This window comes from Mauremys reevesii, linkage group 3, assembly GCF_016161935.1.
Source record: "Mauremys reevesii isolate NIE-2019 linkage group 3, ASM1616193v1, whole genome shotgun sequence".
Lineage (NCBI taxonomy): Eukaryota > Metazoa > Chordata > Testudines > Geoemydidae > Mauremys > Mauremys reevesii.
Window position 1 is genome coordinate 123619961 of NC_052625.1, and position 24321 is coordinate 123644281.

At 41.0% G+C, this 24321-nt stretch overlaps 1 protein-coding gene across 2 annotated transcripts in view; it reads left to right on the plus strand.

Moving 5' to 3' along the window:
• HS3ST5 (heparan sulfate-glucosamine 3-sulfotransferase 5) overlaps positions 1–24109 on the plus strand; it is a 269519-nt gene extending 245410 nt beyond the window's left edge. For both annotated transcript variants that reach the window (XM_039531219.1, XM_039531220.1), the window contains 2 exons: positions 19860–19998; positions 22633–24109. In XM_039531219.1, the coding sequence (XP_039387153.1) occupies positions 19892–19998; positions 22633–23563 (1038 nt within the window). In that variant the 5' untranslated portion in view covers positions 19860–19891 and the 3' untranslated portion in view covers positions 23564–24109. The remainder of the gene's footprint in view (positions 1–19859; positions 19999–22632) is intronic.
• Positions 24110–24321: the final 212 nt, after the last annotated feature.

Here is a 24321-nt window from a genome sequence, read left to right on the forward strand (position 1 = left end):
GGAATGCACTAATGACAGATATACATGGTCTTGGGTGCAAAAAAACCCAACAACCCTAATGGCCAGCTCTTTGGTAAATGTAAATCACCACAGCTCCACTGATGGCAATGGTGCTACAACAATTTACAGTGGCTGAGAATCACCTCCTTCAACTCAGACTCACACCAGTGAGCTTGAATAAGAGCGGGGAAACATTAGTAAGCACTGAAGCTGATTTATCTCTGCTTCAGAATTCTGAAGGCGGTGGCAAGAGGGAGCTATATGTGGTATCATTCACCAGAGGTTTTTCACAGTTTGCTGGGAACCTAAGGAGTTCCTGTAGAGTAGAAAGAAATTAATGCTCCAACCATATTTTTTAAAAATTGCTTACTCAGGATAGCAGAGCTCAGCTGCAGTATCTGTTTTATAATGGAATTCTGCCTTTTCTTTTTAACTCACAAGGGCAAGTAACTTGTCCAAAGTCACCTACAGCCTGATCCTGAGAAATGCTGAGCATGCACATACCTAATTAATTTCAGAGCTACTTCCTACTGATTATGACTAATTACTGTTTGGTTTGGTGGTTTATTTTATTTTCCAATATTAGGAAGTCAGGCAGGGTTTCAGAGAGGCTGTCCTAAAAGCGAAAAAATACCTAATAGTTTAGGGGTGATCTTTTCTGTACCACTCTTGCCTTTCTCATAATCATTACTGTCAAAGACAGCTCCCCATGGACCCATTGTCATTGTGTTTGGGATTTCTTTATTTATTGTGGTATAATCTGTGAGGATCTGGCCTTTCTCTGCTCACTACTGTCTGGAAACACATAATTTTGAGGTCACATAGTCATAACTTTCTTCTCCCTAATCCACCTCTGAAACAGATTTGAGCTAGCAAAGGCCTGGTAATTTGGAGTCTCAGACTTTTTTAAAAGTCTTCTATGCAGCTGTAAAGGAATCAGCCTCAATGTTACCAGTGTCATCTTCCCAAGAGCCTAATTGCCATTTCCTCCATACAGGCACCTGTTGTTTACCAATGCTGCAAACAACTTGGGGGCTGAGAGAGTCAGCTGCAACAAGCTAACCTATTAGATTAACACAAGCAAACAAAATGGCTGGGGATGAATAAATAAATGAACCTTATTCTTTTCCTGTCTGCGTGGAGCACCTTTGTATAAATTAAAAGCTGAATTAGCAAATTTGGACTCTTTGACATCCACTTACAATATTGCAGAGCTAAAAAAGGGGAACCAGAAGAAGTTAATCTGTCATTCTGCAGAGAGGAGATGGTTCTTCCTCTTTACAATATGGAATAGCCTTTGCAGAGCTGGAATTTAGGAGGCCCACAAGGTCCTTGGAGAGCCAATAAACTCATTGAGAATCTTTCTTTCAGCACAGCGTTGCAATAAACTTCTATGGGATCATGACTCTACCACTGAAATTCCTTTTTTAAAAAACAAAAATGTGATGAAAAAAACTGTTTATTTTCAAAGTCTCCCCCTGCCCCTGAAGGTCAGGTATTGGTAAACATATAGATTTTATGACAAAATATACACGTCACTTGATTTTTTTAAAAAGTAAATTATACATCATGTTTGGGTTTTGTTTTGTTGTTTGCTTTGTGTACTGTTCCCCAAAACAGTAAAAGAAACAGAATTACACTTTCCCTATGAATTTCAATCAGATCTGCTACCAGGGAGTGGAAATATCACTGCTGGTTGGCATCGCTCAGTGGACTGCGGGTCCTAGCTAAGGATTCAACTTGTGTTGTCTGGGTGGGAGGGAGGTGGGGTGGTCTATTTTTCTTGGTGGTGAGATGGCAGTTACCCCTGACAAGAGGAAAGAAATGTTATTGGCGTGATTTTGTTATCCAAGCTGATATGTGTGTAGGCTGAGAAACAGCCATTGGCACAAGGCACTGAAAGTGGCAAACTTTGGGGGAAATGTACAGGAAATAATATTATAACGGATAATGAATGCATTAAAATTCACAATAGTGAACTGGTATCAAATATACTCATCCACATTTTAATTTAAAGCATTAGACGTCTCTCTGAACTGACCATCCTTTGCCAAAAGCAAGCTCAATTGCATTATCTTCTGTTTGTTCAAAGGATCAGCGTAACAGCTGTTACTGTTATGTAACATTTATAGTCAATCCTTTACAAAAGAAAATAATAACAATGGTTGTCTTACTCTGGTGGGAATAGCCCCCTTTCTGTAACTTCTACAATAACAATGCACAGAAATGTGCAACAAAATCACTACTTTTTTTACCTTTATGCTATAAACAAAATATTACTCTTCAGAAATGCTGCCTGTAAATATTCAGCTCAGACAGTCTATTTCAAAGGCAAGCATTCTGTGATTGTTGGAGATGGAAAGAAGCTGTTAAGGTTCTAAGAGATGAAAGAGTCCGATAATTTTCTTGCCTGGTGCATCAAGAAGTACAAACTGACTGCTAGCTGTATGGCTGCTTTTGCATGTGTGTGTTGAAAAATGGTTTGTTTTGTTTTTAAATAAGTCTAGTTCCCCAGGCTTGCAGATCTGGGTGTGCATAAAGTGAGAGGCAGGGCACAATCAGAATTGGTGCCGTTTGTTAGCAGTCTCAGCTATTGAACTATAATTTATAATTACATTACTGCCTATGAACTGTACACACTGATCAGAGCCCAGTTACCCTAAACACTGTAGAAACAAATAACACAGACAGCACCTGATCCAGAGATCTCACATTCTAAGATCTAGACAAAATGTAGCAAGTGAGTCAAGAGAAAGATGGTGGAAAGGGCAGTGGCAGGACAAAATAACAGTAGAGGCCGGTGAGTTTGCCTAACATAGTCACAGGTCTCTCACTTTTACAGGCAGTGCTTTTAGGGTAGGTTTGAGGTACACTGGTGAGGTAGTTTGGGGAAGCTTGTACTGGAGCTGTCTGGATTGTACCTTGTGTGTGGCCAGGGATACGATATCTACATCTTTCACAAGCAGTAACCCCCCACCACCAAAAAAAAAACCCAATAAGGGTGGCGGGAAGCAAAATGAAAGGAAAGGCATATTTAAAGATGTAGAGTGAGCCTTAAAAAATGCAATTTGTGTTTTCTGTGCTTAAAATCCCAACTCAGTCCTACCTTTCTGCCAGCTTATATATTACATGTGCATTCATTTTTAAACACAAGATGACAACTCCATTAGCACACCTAAAACATTGCCATGGTGTCACTATAATGTATTCCGAGAGCTGAATATTAATGGCCAGCCTAAAGACCGGTAACCTGGAGGTGAAAGACTCCCTATGCCATTAGCAATTCTCTAGAGGCCAGATTCCATTGATGACAGTGGGAGTGTTGCCATTGACTTTAGTGGTGCCAGGATTTCACCTTAGGTTCTTAACCTCTTACTCATGACGAGTAGCACTCAGTCAAAAATAACTGTATTGATTTTAGTGGTGTTACTCACAAAAGTAAGTACAACGTGTCATGAGTAAAGGATGTGCAAGTGGGCTTTGCCTTATCTCTGTACCCAGAAAACATCATTATTTCTAATGGAAAAATAAGATAGATAGGAAATAGCCACAATTTGCATGGAGAGGTGAGGAGAGAAACAACTTCAGAGACTGAAAGATTAAGATGATCTAAAGATCTGTATGGAAGACAAAGGAAATAATTTACCAGAGGCCATTAGTATTAACAAAGTTTCAGGCAGTGTAGTAATTATTGCTGCTATATCTAGGTCATGATGCTGCACTTGCAGAAAATGAGGTCTGCTGTGGAGATGTAAGGTAAATGGCCCATCTGAGTAGAAGGCATTGCTGCCTATAATGTGTACTGACAGCTGCCTCCGGTGAGAAACACAGTCCGCTGCTGCTATGGGGCAGAAGTAACTCTCTCCAGCACATTCCATTCCAGCAAAGCTCTTAAGCATGTTTGTAACTTCAAACATGAAGAGTCTCTTTCAAGTCAATGAGATTTCACACACATTTAAAGTTAAAGTTAAAGCACATGCTTTAGTGCTTCGTTGGATCTGGGCCTCGTTGCCTCATCATGAGTGCTTTCTATAGGTAAACCTGAATCAGACACAGATCACCTGCTCTCCAGCTACCAACCTTTCTCTCTTTCACAGGAGGACTCCAGATTGGTGTGTGCCGGGGGCAGGAGTGGAATGCCTGTGTCCCCAGGTGGGCACTTCCTCAAGTGTGAGGAGTCTGGTCTGCATCAGCAGAACTCTGAGCCCCTTTCTGCAGCATACAAGACAAAGCTGAATCAGGCTGCTGCTGCAATACATCAGCTTGTTATTTTAGATGCAAAACTACAAATGCATGTTTTTTAAATGGAAATCTCCAGCAGCCACTGGTAACTAGAAATTATATCTGTGTCAGTGATAGAGCAGTGTAAGAGGAAGAGGGAAGAGCCATAGCTATAGCATGAGAGTAATAGGAGAGGAAATCAACCAGAATAAACAAGATTTTCTCAAGAATATTTTTTATTTATTGGAGTGAGAAACAACGAGGTGCCTCTTTCACACACTTTAAGAGGAAGTAATTGAGAAACAGTTCTGTTCAGATACTCTTGAGATTGGGGTGCTCTGATTGGAACTGCTTCAAAAATTACCTTCAAGGAATTTGGCTTAAAATGTGTAAGAGAGAAGCCTGTTCTAAATTTACCAGCATATCATTCAGTGAAGCACTAATGACAATTTTATGATGTGGAAAAAACCTATTTCCCACCCGATCCCTCTTTTAAAAAAGAAGGAAAAGAGATATAAGAAATATATATTTCTTATATAAACTTTAGTTACATATTCCAATGAAACGGCAAGATTAAAAGAGTAATTAAGATTCAGGGTCAGAATGAAATTCAGTTCACATCTCAGTCCTTAACACATCATTCTGCTAAATGAGAGCGCTGAACAGAGGAAGAATTAACTGATTTCTTTTAAGTTTCGTAATTGCAAATGCAGAGTGAATATCATTCTGCAGACACGGTGCCAGAGGACAACTCAAGCTAACGAAATAATGGTAGCTATGATAAATAATTTATGCACAATATCACAAGCAGAATGAGATAAAGAAATGGAGAGCCCATTTGAAAATTTGGAATTTGCTCAGAGCTGTTCCTGCAATGATTCCCAAGAGGATGAGTAGAGATCAGTAATAAACTCTGCGACTGTGTATAATTCATAAACTTTCCTTCTGTTTTATTTTCAGCACTTACACTTTGTGGTTAACAAAGGAACAAAGAGCAAAACAATCCTGATAGATAGAAGTAGATAAGCTAGTAGTTTTCTTTCCACTGAGTCTTTTTATAAAGGGTGTCTAGCTCTCCCAAAATTACAAACATATCTTCCATTAAACCTAGCACACTGAAGGGAGAACAGACTCCAGTGCTCACATCCACCGGCCTCCTTATTTTTTTATGACAGCTGTTATACTCTGAGATAATAATACAACATAAGCAATTCCTTTGATTTTTATTAATGGCAGTCTGCTGTTGCTGATGGTTATTGTTCAGGTTGGATTTGCTATGGCTTTGTTGAGTGGTGGCAAGGCAAACTGAAAGCAAACCAGTGGAATATTTTCTACAGCTGTGGCATATTTTTACACATCTCAGAATGCAAGTGAATTTTTCCCCTCCACAGCCACGTTTAAAGAAGATGCTGTTAAATTAAACAAACCTAAACATTATTTTTAAAAAAGATTGTCATTGGAATTGGTGCACACTAACAAACCTGAGAACACGTGCAATGAGAGGAGAGGGTGGCAAGGATTTATTTACCTTTGAATATGGGTGCTTTCTAACCACTACAAGAATCAATTTCATAACCGAACTTGCAAGATATGTTGTAGATCTTATTAGCTTGTTTATCTACCCATTGAAGACTTTAATTTCTACAGCTGCAAAATGAAATGGTTTCTCTTTTGAAATGTGTTTTCATTTTCATGTACAGCAACTTCTTATCAAAGATATTTTTCAGAGAGGATTTTGCTTTACTTGCCTAGAAATATGGGACCAAAACCTTTGCCTCATAACGCCCCACCCTTCATGGGTATCTAAGACCCAAAATGCAGTGACCAACCTCAGCTCAGCTGTACTGGAGGACAGGAGTAGAATTCAAGGTGATCCTGATAAATTGGAGAAGGTCTGAAATCCGTAAGATTAAATTCAACAAAGACAAGTGCAAATTACTGCACTTAGGGAAGAAAAATTAAATGCACAAATATAAAATGGGTAGTAACTGGCTAGACAGGAGTACTGCAGAAAAGTATCTGGGGGTTATAGTGGATCACAAAATGAATGTGAATCAACAGTGTGATGCAGTTAAAAAAAATGTCGTTCTGGGGTTTATTAACAGGAGTGGGGAACTGATAACAGTCTTCAAATATGTTAAGAAACTTATAAAGAGGATGGTGATTAATTGTTCTCCATGTCCACTGAAGGAAGGACAAGAAGTAATGGGCTTAATTTGCAGAAAGGGAGATTTAGGTTAGCTATCAGGAAAAACTTTCTAACGGTAAGAGTAGTTAAACACTGGAATAGGATACCAAGGGAGGTTGTGGAATCCCTGTCATTGAAGGCTTTTAAGAACAGGTTAGACAAACACCTGTCAGGGATAATCTAGGTGTATTTGATTCTGACTAGGCACAGGGGGTAAACTAGATGAACTCTTGAGGTCACTTCCAGCCCTATGTTCCTAGGATTCTGTGACTGAAGTGTTGGCGACTGAGTCATGGGCGGGCTGATGTACTAGTTGGAGCAAGATTCCAGCTATCAATTAGAGCTGAATCCAGATGGGTCCAGGAGCAAAACCGAGGATCATAGCTTGGTGTCAGAAACCAAAGCCTAAGCTGAAGGGTAAACTGGATTCACAGTCAGGAGGTGTAGCGGAGGTTTGAAGGTGGGAGTAAGAAATTAGGAAGAAGCTGGGGGCTGGAGCAGGAGCAGTTACAGGGTGGGGCAAGGCTGGCAACGGTGTAGGCAGAGACAGGACCAAGCACCGCTCTAAAGTAGGAGTGCATTGAGAAGTCTCTCAACTGCTGCTTCTACTATCAGCCTGCTAACTCCTGCAATCAAGCAGGTGGTGCAGGCCCACAGAACTGTTTCTATCAGGGCCAACTGCACTGAGGGCATGTCTACACTACAGACTTAAGTCTACCTAGGTTAGGCTGACTTACAGCCCCAGCTGTAATTACCACCGTGGCTGATGTCCACACTACTCTCCTTCTCTTGGTGGTGCGTGTCCTCACCAGGAACACTTCCACGACTAAAGCGGGGCAGTGTGTGGGGCTGAGAGCCAGGGCTCTCAGCTAGGCTCAGCTTGCTGCACCCAGGAGTGGGGTGAGGGCAGCCATCTAGGCGTCTCACCTCCCTGCTGGGAGAAGGAAGCAGCCGCCTGGGCTTCTTGCCTCCCTGAGTAAGGAGCCAGGCAGGTGCAGCCTGGCAGGGAGCAGGAAGCTAGGGACAGGCAGGCTCTAGCGGCCCAGCTTTCTTGTCAATTTCAGGATTCCAGCATGGAGCCCTGAAATTGACAAGACAGCCAACAGCCATAGTAAGTAATGCAGTGTCTGCACAGTCACTGCCTCACCCTAACTACACCGACACAAGCCCTATGCCCCTTGTGGAGGTGGGGTTATTATGTCGGTGTAGTAGGGCACTTACATCGGCTGGACAAGGCTGTAGTGTGTTCACTGACATAATTAGGTTGATGTAAGCTGCCTTATGTTGATTTAAATGTATAGCGTAGACCAGGTCTGACTCTGCTGCAGGGTAGGCCCCCGACAAAAGATGTTAAGGCACTGAGTGTACATCTACATAGCAATTGGAGCGAGGCTCCCAGCCCAGGTCGACAGACTCAGGCTAGCGGGGCTTGTGCTAGTGCTCCAAAAATATCTGCATAGACAGCACTTTGAAGTTGCGGCTCAGGCTGGAGCTTGGGCTCTTGCCTAGGGAGGGGGGTTGGTCTCCGAAGCCTGAGCTCTAGCCTGAGCCACAACTTCAAAGCCGTGTCCATACAGCTATTTTTACAGTGCTAGCGTGAGCCCACTAACCCGAGTCTGTCAACTTGGGCTAGGAAGCTTGCTCAAAATGCTGTCCAGTTGTGCCCTGGGAAGCTGCACAGGGGCCTCTGTAACTATAGTGTTCTGTGGAATACAGCTACGTGCTAGCATGCTCCAGGGGCCTGATGCAATGACACTGAAATCAGTGAGTCCTGCTATTCACTTAAATGGGTGTTGGCTCAGGTGCCAACCTTGCATAGGTAATGGGGGAACTGGAAGAGGTGGTGTGGCCACATAACTTCCCAACAGCTACATAGATCCATTGACCCAAACCCTCACATGCTGAAACAAAAGGAATGGATGATATTGTACTAACCATAAGCTATAGTAGAAACTGAAAAACGGCTGCTCAGTCTGTTGCTCCACAGCCTGCCACCAAGCTGGGGAGAGGATTCCATGTCCTCAGCTCCTGTGTCAGTGCCCTGTTTAGCTGTCTCTGACTGAATATAGTTAATTTCATTAATTTCCAGCCCTCTCCCTGCTGTCATCAAATGATGAATAAATTATTCCCAAGTAAACTGATAAATTATTCTCCCAGCTCTATTGATGGTTGAATAATATTGACCTGATAAATAATTCACAATTCTTTTCCCCCCTCAACTGGCAAATAAATTATTTGTGAATGTTCTTTTATCATTTCTAGACCAGCTCTTCCAGCTGTTGAGACATGTACAGGGTATTGATCAGCATGGTATCTAAACACCACATATCTAGAACCCTTGCACAAACCTACTTTTTCAGGGGAAACAGGGTTTGGCCCTAATTTAGGATTTAGGATTGTGCTTTTATTCCATATTTACTGAAAGTACAAGTGTCTGTTTGGATATGAGTATTATATAAAGATGTCTGCATATAGCTCAAAGCCAATGAAAATTAAACTTTTAATTAATTTTGTGTTGATTCCGATTTTCATCCACACTCCTCTCTCTTACAACATAGTCATTACTAAGGCCATCCCATAATCCCCAAAGGAACTAGGATGTGGGTTCTGTAATGCACCTGAGCCAAGAGCAGACAAAGCCAGACCAGATGGATAACTTGACTGATGTCCACTGCAAACACAGACTGCATAGCTCCAAGGTTATTCCAAGTTCCTGCATAAATTATACAAGTTTTACAGCTAGAGCCACTCTATCTTTTTCTTTTAACTGGCTCACTGCTAACTCATGCATCTTGTGTTTGATGACCATTGAGCATGGTATCATATGCCACAGTGGCAACTGTCAGCAGGAAAGAGGATGAAGGAACTAAACCAAGCTGAAGAAATTAAATATAACAAATCACTGTGTAAATCAAGTTGTGTCACAAGCTAGCAATTCTCCTAATTCCACCAGCATCAATTGGGAGTAATGCCATTGAAATCAGTGTAAAACTGGTGTGAGAGACGAATCAGGTCCAGTTAATTTAAAGGTGTCACATGCTGATGACAGGAGAAGGATGCTTTCTTCCAATGGGGGTATATCCCCTAATGGTTTTTCAAGTGCGGCTCCCACTATCACAGTTGATCAGGAGCAGAAGAAATTACCCCTTTTGGCCTTTCTTGCCAACAAGTTTGTTCGCTTTTTTATTTAACACGGGCGCAGGAACACATCTGTCTCTCCTCCAAGCTGGGGCCGTGTAAGAGAGATGATAAAGCCCCAAGGCTGTAGTAACTTTGGCAGCTTGCTCTACCGCAATGGGAGAAGGACAAATGGCTCAAGAATGGGACGGAGTACTGCTCAGGGAACAGAGAGCTCATTTGTAAGAGCTCTTGGGCACCATGCAGTTCTGTAACACCAAGCTGCAGAGATGAGCTCCCCCTCTTTCCCCCGCTCCCCGTTGTTTTCCTCTTGTATGGGGCCTGAGAGCTGTCACTTGAACAGTCTGGCCCAGTGTATGAGTGTGTTCCTGGCTTTCAGAGCTTATACACCACAGAATGTCACAGATCTTTAAGTTTCAAATAGCGCTCTTAAGAGGTCTTCTCCATAGGCGCCAACTTCATGGGTACTCTGGGGCTGGAGCACCCACGGGAAAAAAATAGTGGGTGCTCCCCCTCCCCCCCCAGTGCCTCCCACCCACTGGTGTCAAGTATCAGAGGGGTAGCCGTGTTAGTCTGGATCTGTAAAAGCAGCAAAGAGTCCTGTGGCACCTTATAGACTAACAGACGTTTTGGAGCATGAGCTTTTGTGGGTGAATACCCACTTGGTCGGATGCATGTAGTGGAAATTACCAGGGGCAGATATATATATGCAAGTAAGAAGCAGGCTAGAGATAACGAGGTTAGCTCAATCAGGGAGGATGAGGCCCTCTCTAGCAGCTGAGGTGTGAAAACCAAGAGAGGAGAAACTGGTTTTGTAGTTGGCAAGCCATTCACAGTCTTTGTTTAATCCTGAGCTGATGGTGTCAAATTTGCAGATGAACTGAAGCTCAGCAGTTTCTCTTTGAAGTCTGGTCCTGAAGTTTTTTTGCTGCAGGATGGCCACCTAAAGATCTGCTATTGTGTGGCCAGGGAGGTTGAAGTGTTCTCCTACAGGTTTTTGTATATTGCCATTCCTAATATATGATTTGTGTCCATTTATCCTTTTCCGTAGAGACTGTCCAGTTTGGCCGATGTACATAGCAGAGGGGCATTGCTCATCCTCCCTGATTGAACTAACCTCATTATCTCTAGCCTGATTCTTGCCTGCATATTTATACCTGCGTCTGGAAATTTCCACTACATGCATCCGACAAAGTGGGTATTCACCCACGAAAGCTCATGCTGCAAAACGTCTGTTAGTCTATAAGGTGCCACAGGATTCTAAATGGGAATTGGGCATCTAAATCCCCTGGCACCACTGCAAATCCCAGCCTAACTTTGCCCATCCCTGCAGAAGCAGAGTGAACATGTCTTGTCGCATGCTGTTTTTCTTTGTCTGATCCATAGGTGATATTTATTTCCTGTGTTTTGCTCATTTATAATTTTTAATGAGGGGAAAACACATTTAGCCTCGAGAAATAATTATATTTTTCTGCAAAAAAGAGTGTGTAAGTGAGTGAGCAAGTTATTTATAGACAGAAATACTTTATTTGCCTTGTCATGCCTTCATTTTTCCATGTTTGGCAGATATATTTCTTTAAATGCACCATGCGAGCAGTGAAAGGGTCATACTGAAAGATTATGTGCAGGTTAAAGCTGATTCCACACTTCAAATCCACCCTGACTGAGCAGAAGTATTTACTGGTTTGTGTTGACAGAAAAAGAGGCCACTTCCTCCTCATTGTAGTGCCTTGGAGTCCCAGTCATAGATCAGGACTCGGGTGACCAGATGTTCCGATTTTATAGGGACAGTCCCGATTTTTGGGTCTTTTTCTTATAGAGGCTCCTATTACCCCCCTCCCACCCCCTGTCCCAGTTTTTCACATTTGCTGTCTGGTCACCCTAGATCAAGACCCCATTATACTAGGTGCAGGATAGACACAGAACAAACAAATGGTCCCTGCCCCCAGAGGACTTACAATGTAAATATAAGACACGAGACAACAGATGGATACAGACAGATGGGGGAACACAAGGAAGCAGTGAGACAACATTGGTCAGCAGGGTAGGTGGTGGTGTCAGCACAGCAGCAGCCTAGCTACTGTCAACTTTTTTGTAGGCATCACAGCAAAAGACAGTTTGAAGGAGAGATTTGAAGGTGGATAACGAGGTAGATTTGCAGGTGCTTACAGATAGCTCCTCTCAAGTGTGAGGGGCAGCATGGGAGAAAGCACAAAGATTCTTGTTTGAAAATTTAACAAGTGGACAACGGAGGTTGGCATCATTGGTAAATGGGAAGCAAGTGTTGACATCTTGAATGAGTGAATGAGAGATGATAGGCTGGATGGAGATAGGCCGGGAAGAGCCTTGAAAAAGAAGACAAGAAGTTTATGTTTGATAACATAGAGAAGGGGGCAGTGCAAGGAAGGGTGCCATGGTCAAAACGATGGGCTAGTAGAATTATCTTTGCAGCAGCATTCTAAATGGATATGAGATGCAAGATTGCGTTTGTCAAGGCCAGAGAGCAGGATGCTGTAGTAATTGAGATGCGAAATGATGAGAGCATGGATGAGAGTTTTAGCTGTCTGGATCTGGGTAGGAAAGGCTATGTCTTAGCCATGTTATGTAGAAAGGAACAGCAAGATTTAAACATAGCCTGGATATGAGAACCTAGATGGAGGTCCAAGTTGAAGATGAAGCTTACGGGTTATGGGTCTGAGTGACAGACAGCATGGTGGTGTTGTCCATAGTAGTCAAGGAAGCAGGCGAGGTGGGGTGAGATTAAGAGCTCTGTTTTAACCATGTTGAGTTTGAGCTGATGGCTAGACATCCATGAGGAGATGTCAGAGAGACAGGCTGAGATCTTAGTTTGGACAGGAGACAGGTCTGGAGTACAGAGGTAGATCTGTGAGTCGTCAGCATATAAATAATAGTTAAATTTGTGATTATGGGTGAGATTACCCAAAGATAAGGTGTAAAGAATAAAGATAAGAGGAAGAACAGAAGAGAACCAAGGAAGAGAAAGGGAACTCCTACAGGAAGCTGAAGGAGTGTGAGGAGGATCCTCCAAAGGACATACTGAAGGTGCAATTAGAGAGGTAAGAGGAGAGCCAGGAGAGGACAGAGTCAAGCCAAGGAAGAATAAGATTTCAAGAAGAGCATGGTAAAGACTTGTCTGCACTGGGTTTTTGCACAGGGCAGCTACACTGGTATAACTGCACCGATGCAAACCCCAACTTGTACATGTGCTGCACTGCTCCAAAAAAGTGGTTTGCACCAATGTGGCTTACCCTGGTTTAAAAACTGGGTTAAAGCCCCACCGGTGCAAGTCACTTTTTATACTGTTGCAGTACATCTACAACAAGGGTTCTCAGCAGTGCAGCTACATTACTGTAGCTATGCCAGTGCAAAAAGCCCAGTGTAAACAAGGTCTGAGATTAGGTTGCAAAGACAGCGTGAGATTTACCAACCTTCTTTTGAGCAGCATGCTTCTACATGCATGAGTCTGTGTAAATAAATAAATAAATAATCCCATAGCCTGGAATTTTTACACATTGATAAAGCAGCACAGGGAAAATCTACTTGTAAATTTCAACTGGGAGTGTAGTCTACTGGCAAAACATATTTCCAGCATGAATGGCTCTTTGCTGATGGTTTCTACATCAATGCTTCTAACTGCTTTTAATATTTTGAATTCCAGTGAATGCCAAGCTCTCTCCTTATTTAGATAAAATGGGCTTCACTGTCTTCAAAATAGCTAAGAGGGTGATTAGTTTAAATATTTTCCAAAGATTTTATTAATAGAAGAGCATCCAAGTTTCAGCTAAGAAGTCTTATTTAAGATATGAAAATATTATTCAGGGATAGGCAGTTTTGACAGAAAAATAATCATTTTAGAGCAGTTATCTATGCACATTGTTCAAAGCAGTGGGAGAAAACAATTTTTTTAATTTTAAAAATTGCTAATGAGGTGCTATGTTCTGACACCTTTAATCACACTAAGTAGTACCTTATTCAGCGAGTAGTCCCTATCGAGACCATTCATGAAGTAACTATCAACATAGAATCATACAAAAGTGGGACTGGAAAGGACCATGACAAGTTATCTACTCCAATCCCCTGCATTCAGGGAGGACTAAGAATTTCCTAGTCCATCACTTACAGGTGTTTGCCTAACCTGTTCTTAAAAATCCACAGTGATGGAGATTCCACAATTTCTGTAGGTAATTTCTTCCAGTGTTTAATTATCCTTACAATTAGGAAGTTTTTCCTAATGTCTAACCTAAATCTTCATTTCTGCAATTTAAATCCATTACTTCTTGTCCTGTCCTCAGTGAATAAAGAGATTTATCACCCCCCTCTTTATAACAACTTTTTACATACAGTCTTCTGTTGTCCAGACTAAACTATTTTTTTCAGTCTTTCCTCATAGGCCACGTTCTCTGGACTTTAATCATTTTGTGGTTCTCTTCTGGACTTTTTCCAAATTGTCTACATCTTTCCTGAAGTGTAGCTGAGGCCTTATAGGTGCTGAGTAGAGTGGAAAAAATATTTTTCATGTCTTGCTTACATCACTCCTTCTAATATATTGATGAATGATGTTCATGGAGGCTAGGTCCATCAATGACTATTAGCCAAGATAGTCAGGGATGCAACCTCATGCTCTGGGTGTCCTTAAACCTCTGACTGCCAGAAGCTGGGAGTGGACAACAGGGGATGGATAACTCAATAATTGTCCTATTCTGTTCATTCTCTCTGGCGCATCTGGCCACTGTCAGAAGACAAGATACTGGGCTAGATGGACCATTTTTCTGACCCAGTATGGCCGTTCTTATGTTCTTATCAACTGCCCTTTGATGAAAAATACTGTTACTACTCATCATATGTGTAGTAGTTCTCTGTTAATGCAATTCACCAGCTTCAGTAATGTTGCTATAGTTTAATTGCTCAGACATGGGCACCTGTGGAATGGGTGCAAGGAGAATGCTACACTTGCTGCTCAGCTTGATTCCATACTAGGTCTGCTTACCAGCCACTCAGCACAAAGTGGGTGTTTAGAGTAGGCCAAGGGAGGGGCAGGTCATAGCTAGTGTGTCTGCCATTATGTGCATCCAGGGACCACACACCCTCATATAGGAGGGGTTGCAGCCATTATTCCAACCCAGGCAATGAAGGGGATCAAAAACTGTTCTACAGCATGTGCACTTATGGGGGGAGTGGATTCTTTCCCTTTCCGGCCACCATATAGCTCCTCCCACAAAACCAATCTACTTGAGGTGTATGAATTTTACTCACCGTGAACAACTCGCGGAGCTGTGTGTCTTTATAATTAAAAGAACACAGAAAGTGAAAGGAGAGAGAAAAAGGTATTAAGGACTTTGTTCCATTTCTTATTAACCACATTTTAAACTATCAATAGATTCAAAGATCTGTCTGTAATATAGCCATGTTGGTCCCAGGATACTACCTCACCCACCTTGTCTCTGTAATATATGTAGGCAGATATTTATTGGTCAACAGATGACCCCTGCTGGTGTGCAAAATATCTGTTTTAGCTAATTTATAAATTTGATACAAAGAAATCCTTTTTAACAATAATAGTTAAATTTCTTTCCTTCTTTCATCATGAAAAATGCTGATGTTTTTTCATTACATTTTTTGAAATTTTATACCACTTTTTATGTGTGTCATGACTGTTTCATGAAAATCCAGTGAGTGCCTTTGCTTATTTCATTGTGATTAAATCCATCTCTCTGCATATCTATCTAAATATATGGGTATGTCTATACTATAATAGCCTATATGAATATATGCAATAATATCATATAGAAGGGTAAGGGCTTGGTCTGTAAATATAATTTTGTGACGTTCAAATTTGCCTTTGGCACAAATTCTTGAGCTCAGTTTTATCTAAGGCCTTACACCGTGCCATCAACATAATATCTAAGACCTCACAAGATTTTAAATACTAAACACAAAATCTCTCTCTTCCATTCCCAATAGGTAGGAGTAGTTTGCTTGGATTTTAATTTCCTCAAAATTATTGAGAAAGGCTAATCTGCAGCAATGGGATTTGCATTTAGGTCTGAAACTGCTGAGGTTCTCTCTTGTGATAGGAAGTTCCCCACTCATGGTCCAGTTGCTGGGACAATTCTGTCTGCTACATTCATTCTCCTAGTTGTAAACAGTTCCATTCTCTCATTGTAATGTAGCTGTCATGGGATTTTGTGGTCACAATGGGAGAGTGCTCCTTCAGGTGGACATGGACAGGGAGGGCTTTGATTATAAAGGTATTTCCCCAACATCCTCTGTGATAAAAACCGATGTAGAAAAATCATTTAACTTCTCTACAGAGTTCTTATTTGTTCCCTTTATTTCCTGGGGGAACCGCCACTTTTCTTGCAGGTTTTCTGCTTCTGATATATTTAACCCACTTATTGTTAGTTGTTTTTATGACGTCAGTTGGTTACTCTTAAAGATCCTGCTGAGCCGTGCAAATTTATATTTTAATTGTCACAATTTATGCTTCTTTCTGTAGCTTCCAATAACAAATTCTGAAAGACACTTGTTTGGTTCAAATAGCCTCTTGTGTCTTTCCACTTTGCCATATCTCCTTTCTTATCTTCCTGTTTTCTTTTTAGTTGAGGGTGTGCATACTTTTAGAGACTATACAGCTTCCATGGAATCTGAGGGTTTTAATTTCTTTACTTTCAAAAGTTAAGTGCTGCTATATTAAGTTTTTGTAACATTCCTGTCTGAAGGATTTTTTACCTCAATTGTATTTCGGTTGGTATTACTTAGTGGTTTAACTATAACTAATTCTTGAACCCATTCCTCTGTTGCATAGGACTACAAATAACTTTTATATGCTTTACAACTAGTTATTCCAAGATGCAGTCATTTCAGATGTCAAGAAATTACTTCTCTAAACCGTGTTCCATTGTAAAAATCATGGTGGTGATATTTATTTAACTACTTCCCCGTACTTTTTTCAGGTGTAACTGTAATTTTATGGAGAGGGTTTTAGAAGCCTAATCCAAAACTCACTGCATTCAAGTCAGCATCAGTAGGCTTTGAATGAGGCTCAGAAAGTGCTAACATACTGCTGAACTAGTCACCAGCAGAGGGGGAATAGAACTCTTGGGTTTCTAGGTCTATGCTTCTGAGCTACATGAGGTTTACGGAGCTACAAGTGCTTTCATCACCATCACTATCCAGGGCTTCCTGATGTACTTACAAGACGAGGTGTATAAATTAATTATTCATTCTGTTTTCCATACCAACAATGGTCTTCACACTGTTAAAAAAATAAATAAATAAAGACGTGCTTCCTGTTCAAATGAATTTGTGAGCCAAAAGGCAGACAAAGATTAGACAGCAGTGTACCATTCAGAGGAAGGAAATCACTTTGAAATGATTTTTAAAACTAAATTGGAGTTCTGATGGTGTCATGTGAATTAGCATTTTCAGGCATTGCTAGAAGCGGGATTTTAGGGCTTTAAGGGGCAAATGTTCTCTGCTCTAACTCTACTGATGTCAAGGGAGTTACAGCAGGAATTAATTTGGCCTTCAACGTTTTTGAAAATTTATATTATGCCTGATTTCTTCACAGTGCTCCTAACATTCAAAGCTACAGTACGCTGAGCATAAAAACCTAATAACAAAGACTGTTATGCTTGTGTTCTCTCCTCCCCCTGCAAGTTTCTAAGCTGCCGATTGAGCAAAGAAACATAAAAGACGAAACTGTTACTTGTGCGCAAAAAAGGTCAGCTCTTATAACTTCAAAACTACTGAACCAATTTCCTTCAAATTTGGCTGGTTCCTTTGGTCTCAAGGAGATCTGCAAAAAACAAATCAAGTATGAGCAAAACTCATTCTACTCTTTAGATAGGCATGCACCACATTTCTGATAGAAATATATGGAGAAAGTGGGATTTTTGTTTTAATACATGCAAAACTCAAAACTGGCTGGACAAATTTTCATGAAAACTTTAAAAATAAATCACCTCTGAGCTGAAAGAAATTCACCCCAAATGAATATGTTTGCAAACATTATGAGTAATTCATAAGTGGTGGAATGGGAATGGGATGTATGTGTGAAATGTAAATACGTAAGCTGCCATTATATTTCATCCTGGTTGGTAATGGATGCAACTGTTTCCTCTATAACTCTCTCTTGCACAAACACACAAAACTGGTACAAACATTTTAAAGAAATTGTGAATCCCAATAAGCCTCTTAACATACACACTCATACACACATTAGATAGATAGATAGATAGATGTGTGTGTGTGTTAAGGACAACATGATTACTGAAAGAATGAGACCCTATGGAATCTATGTTCAGGAGCCAAGTTATCTGTAATTTAATTTTCCTATGTCCTGCATAGCTCCATAATCACGGAAAGGCCTGCAGATATGACTTAACATGACTAATCCATTGGGATCCAAGTGGCTAGACAAGGGAGGACATTTGGACTATGTCTTATTCTCATATGGGGAGGATCGTGTATGTTTCTTGAGAGCTGAAATTCAGAACCAATTACTGTAAGACTGAAACCTTTATTTTATCTACAGAAAGCAGCAGTGTAGGATTTAAGACTGCAAACCTATGGAAATTTGCTCTCATTATCATCATTATTTCTTGCCCCTCACCTATTCCTTATTAAAGGAATTTAATTAAAGTAGTAATTAGTAATAATGAATCTACACAGAGATGTAGTATCTGTATATTTTTTCCTCACTTTTAAATTGTTCACATATTAAGCTCAAGCTATGGATTGTCTGCACTGCTTAAAATCTAAAATTCGTTATTTTGGGAGCATTTTTGTGTTTAACTTTGAAAGGCTAGGAAAAAATATAATAATAAAAAAAAAGGAAAGAGGAAAGATGGTTTTGTGGTTACGACACTAGGCAGCAACTCAAACTTAAGTTCAATTCCCATCTGTGCTATAGATTTCTTCTGTGACCTTGGGCAAATCAGTGAATCTCTCTGTATTGTCGTTCCCCATCTCTTTTTTCCCTAAGAGAACAATAATATTTCCTTTGTAAATTCTTCAGGGCAGGGACTCGCTCTTACTCTGTGTTTGTGCCGTGCCTAGCACTATACAGCCATGATCTTAGGACTATTATTGTGGGGCTCCTGTCATATAAATAAGAAAGAATTCAGTACTACAGGCTAAATGAAGGCTTGGAGCCATGATCTGCTCCTATATCTTTACCAGACATTATTATTATTATTTATTAGCATTACAGAAGCACCTTAAGGTATGTCTACAAAGCCCACGTCAGCGAACCGCCCAGCCTGGGCTGACAGACTCGGGGCAGCGGGACTTGCTCCAGCACACTAAGTATAGCTCTATAGGCAGCACTTTGAACATACTGCTTGGGCTGGAGGTTGGGGCTTGAAGCCCACCCCCTTCCCTAGCATTCAAAGCCCGAGCTCCAGCCTGAGCCAAAACTTCAAAGCGCTGTCTATTTAAGAGTGGTAGTGCAAACCTTGCGGCCCCAAGTCTGTCAGCCCAGATTGGGATGCTGGCTGCCACAAGCTGTGCAGATGTCCAGTAGACACTTCAATCAGGATCAGGTTCCTATTGTAATAGGCTATGTACAGACACTTAATGAGAGACAGTCTGTGCCCCCAAAGGGTTTACCAGCTAAACAGACGAGACAGGCAAAGAGTGGGAAGGGAAACAAGATACATAGGGAGAAGTGACTTGCTTTCCTGACTCCCAATCAGGGGCGGCTCTATGTTTTTTGCCGCTCCAAGCACACCAGTCAGGTGGCCTTTGGTGGCATGCCTGTGGGCGGTCCTCTGGTCAAGCTGATTCGGTGGCGTTTCTGCGGGTGATCTGCCGGTCCCGCACCTTCGGCGTACCCGCTGCCGATTCGTCACTGAAGCCGCGGGACCGGCGGGCCTCCCGCAGAAACGCCGCCGAAGGCTGCATGACTGCCACCCTCATGGTGACCGACATGCCACCCCCCACGGCTTGCCGCTCCAGGCACGTGATTGCTGTGCCGGTGCCTGGAGCCACCCCTACTCCCAATCCCCAGGTTCTAGCCACTGGACACTGCCTCTCCGAGTAATGGTGAACATAGTTAAACTGGCTATTAAATAGCAAGTTCCACTTCCTAGATATGTTGCTTGGCTTTATTATGAGTGGCAGAAAAAGAGCAAAATAAACAAGTTTTTTCTAATACCAATGCCGCTTGAAAAGATTTTTGCAAGTGAGGCTTAATCACTTGTAAGAATTGATTGCCTGCCTGTTAATAAACATTAGCCAGTGTATTGCCACTTGCTGATGAGTGGTTTATGTGTTCTGGTCCCTGCAGACTGAAGAAGTCCTGAAGATTGATGGAGGGCCATGCTATTCAAACAGCAGGCGTTGCTGAGACAGAAGCTCTTTGTGCTAGGCAGCCTTGCTATTGGAAGTCTCCTATATCTAGTTGCCAGAGTTGGGAGCTTGGATAGGTAAGTAATTAAACAACCAGGCATAAGTCACAGTCTTAATTATAAATGGATCTGGATTTATTAATTATAACTGGGGGTTTTTTCTCCTCTTTTGCTTAAAATGTATAGATCTCCAAATGTATAGATCTTCCTACTGATGTATAGAAAGACTATCCACCTTAATATTGATTTTCATTATTTCTTCCTCCTTTTTGTGGGGAGGGAATGGGAAAAGGGAGAGAGGTGCTGCTTGTCCAAGTCAAAGTATTTTTATCTGTCTATTTGTATTTTGTGTGCATTGGTGCTTGTTTTCAGAGGAGGAATAAAGCTGCATACAGTACAAATGTCATTACAGTAGCTCATTTTTGTATGTGTGCATCTGTGCATTGACCTCTAGTCTCAGCAAAACAGTTATGATGTATTTATGTATCTTCTTTTCTAAATTTACAGAAAAGCAATTAATGTGCGACAGTGGTAGTTAAAATTATGTATGAGCCTGCAGAGTTGCTTATCGAGTTTTGAATCCTATTGCACGTGAAAGATTGCTGCAGGGTTTGAGAATTTTAACTATGTTAATTAGCCATGATGTTCTGGAGCTGAATGCACCAGACAAGGAGGTTGTGTCTGCAAGTGATTTCTTTGAGAGCAGTGGAAAATTCACAGAGAGGAATTTAGAGAGTATTTGGCACTCTTGACCAGGCACACTCCTGAGAAACTATTTGGGATGTAACAGACCTATCCCTAACAGATAATGTCTTTGAGACCTAAGAACGACGTGGGATTGCTTTGATATATGCCAGCTTTGGAAGCATGACTGAAAACAGAGCTTGGAGTTCCCTGTGGGTAAGGCCTAGGTCTGAACAGATTGGGGTTGTGTACACAGGTCTATGCCAATGACCCTACTCACCCCTTACCCTGGAAAAATATGGCCGAAGTGTAAAACTGTGACATGCTTCTATTCAAAATAGCTAGAGCATGTAAAACTGCATAGGAACAACATGGGAACTGCAATATCAAATCAGACTACTGGCCAACCTGGGCCCCATCCCTATGTGGTGTTGATGCTTTCCAAGGTGATTAGGTCCCTTCCTCTTCCATTCACTTCAGTCCCACTATTGAGGAAGGCATTCAGTGCTATCAGGTGGACTCAGTGCCTCACAGGATCAGACCCCTAAGCACGTATCTTGCCTTCAGCTGTGACCAATGCTTGATGTTTCAGAGGAGGTTAAAACTATAGATAGCCAATTATGTGATTCTGTAGGTGGGGTAAAAATTCCTTCTTGACTCCTTCAGGAGTTTATCTTATGCCCTGAGGCATGAAATGTAATTAACAAACCTGAGCCATTCTTTCTGGGTGACAGATCTGAGGAACTGTCCCAAATTGAGGAATCATTACAGGAGGTTTTGAAACAAATTGATAAACTAAACAGTAATAAGTCTCCAGGACCTGATGGTATTCACCCAAGAGTTCTGAAGGAACTCAAATGTGAAATTTCAGGACTACTAACTATCATTTGTAACCTATCATTTATATCAGCTTCTGTACCAAATGACTGGAGGATAGCTAATGTGATGCCAATTTTTAAAAAGGGCTCCCGACGTGACCTGGCAACTAAAGGCCAGTAAGCCTCACTTCAGTACTGGTCAAATTTGCTTGGGGCAAAAACACAAGAGTCTGCTCATTAGAGCACATATCCCTCCAGAGGCTGGACTAGAACCCAGGATTATTGAGTTTTACTATTCCTCTGCTGTCAGCAAATAGCTGTGAAATCTGCAGGCAAACTGTGCTGCAGGCAAACTGTGCTGTCTCATCCTCAAGTGCTGATCCACATGACAACATACTACTGCTATTAGACCCACTATTACTTCAAGTGACAGAAGTCTCTGCAGTGATTCTAAAGGTTCCTAGTCTGCAGATGAACCACATGGGTGTCAATTTGATGCCACATGATGGAAATTCTGCTTTTTCAGTTTGCTTTTTAATAAAAACCTAGTAAATCACACTCCCCCATTATGAGCAATGTGTAAAATATTATATAAACATATAAATAATGACTATCACAATGCGCACACACTTAATTCTGACATTTTCTAACTTTTCAGTGCTTGACTTTTCAACCTTAATAATGCTCTATTAATATGGTGGGGGGGTTGTGTAATGCTCATCTATAGATATAGCTATAGATAGATATTATGTGCAAATTTGAACATTAGTGTTTTCAGGGATTGTGATGTATTCTGTAGCATGGAATCCTGACAATTGTCTCATTATTCCATATCTTAGGTTATTAATAGCATTTTGAAAGCATAAATACCTTAAATGACAAGATATTATTTCCAAAAATAGTACTACACATCAGGATTCTGGAATCAGTTTGTTTGTTTCAGGATTTTCTACTAAAAGCACATTGCCCAGATCTGTCAAATATCTAGTTGTAAAGCAGGTGCTAATATGACCCAGGCCACTTGTTTTTCTTGTGCTGTGAACATGCTGCTATCAATTAAGAGCTTGATGAATAGGAATTTGGAAGAAAATTAAAAATGCCACAGACTGTCTGCCCCATTTAATAAAAGGTGGATTAAAATATAATTTGCAAACATATGTTCATTATGGTTTACAACAGGACAAAATCTCATCTGTTTTGTTGATTTCAGGCTGCAGCCCATTTGTCCCATTGATGGTCGATTTCGACCCCATGGCCAAGATGAGATCCCACTCCGAGCTCTGCAGTTCAAGCGTGGGCTGCTACATGAGTTCCGTAAGGGCAATGCCAGTAAAGAGCAAATCCGACTTCACAATTTGGTTCAGCAGCTCCCTAAGGCCATTATAATTGGGGTGAGGAAAGGAGGCACCCGTGCACTGCTTGAGATGCTGAACCTCCATCCTGCAGTGGTCAAAGCTTCTCAAGAAATTCACTTCTTTGATAACGACGAGAACTATGCCAAGGGTATTGAATGGTACAGGAAAAAAATGCCTTTTTCTTACCCTCATCAAATAACAATTGAGAAAAGCCCTGCATATTTTATCACAGAGGAGGTACCTGAAAGGATTTATAAAATGAACTCATCCATCAAATTACTGATCATTGTCAGGGAACCCACAACAAGAGCTATTTCTGATTACACTCAGGTGCTGGAGGGGAAAGAAAGAAAGAATAAAACCTACTACAAATTTGAGAAGCTGGCTATTGATCCTAATACCTGCGAAGTGAACACTAAGTATAAGGCAGTGAGAACCAGCATCTACACAAAACATCTGGAGAGATGGTTAAAATACTTTCCAATCGAGCAGTTTCATATTGTAGATGGAGATCGGCTCATTACAGAACCACTGCCAGAACTGCAGCTGGTGGAGAAGTTCCTAAATCTTCCTCCAAGGATAAGTCAGTACAATTTATACTTCAATGCCACCAGAGGATTTTACTGCTTGCGATTTAACATTGTCTTTAACAAGTGCCTGGCGGGTAGCAAGGGACGCATTCATCCAGAGGTGGATTCCTCTGTCATTACCAAATTGCGCAAATTCTTTCACCCTTTTAATCAAAAATTTTACCAGATCACTGGGAGGACATTTAACTGGCCCTAAACTAAATTTCGTACAACACTATGTGTTGCACCTGGAGACAAGCAGTAATGTCTCTTCTAGAGTAAAAATATGCACTTTTCATAGACACAACTATCAAACTAACTTTTTTTCATGCATACGTGTACATATGCAGTGTGTGACCAAATATAAGGTGGGATCAATTTTTCTACAGAGTAGTAACTAACATAACTTTACTCTCTACATAGTTGCATCATTTTAAGCTATACAAATAAAGGACAAGTTAGTATTTAGGGGAATAAATTCAGATACTGTGCAAAAGGGTCAGTGTTCCTCTTGTTCAATAACATTTCTTATGTGACACATTTATAGACCCAGACAGAATGTTAGTTTAGAACATGCAAATTCACCTTGGAATTGTGTGTAGCTGTGAGGGTATATTGGAAAGTATAACATGCAGGCTATATTAAGTATGCACCTTGCTAAAGGAATACTGACACTTTAAATACAATGATGAATTGTTACAGTGAAACTGGATAATACTATTTTCTTATTATTTGAAAAGAATATCCTATCTCGTACAAACAACATTGGTTCAAAGTTTCTGTAGTGAGTTTGCACTATTGTTTTATTGTATGGACCATGGTGTCACTTGTAGCATGTCAATCATGTGTCAAAAAAATCAAATAATTTTTTCTTCTATGCTTGTGTGTCAACAAAGAGAAACATCATGTATATAGTGTATATTGTTTGTAAATACTGGTTTCACACTAAGTAATTCTATTTTGTAAACTGAATAT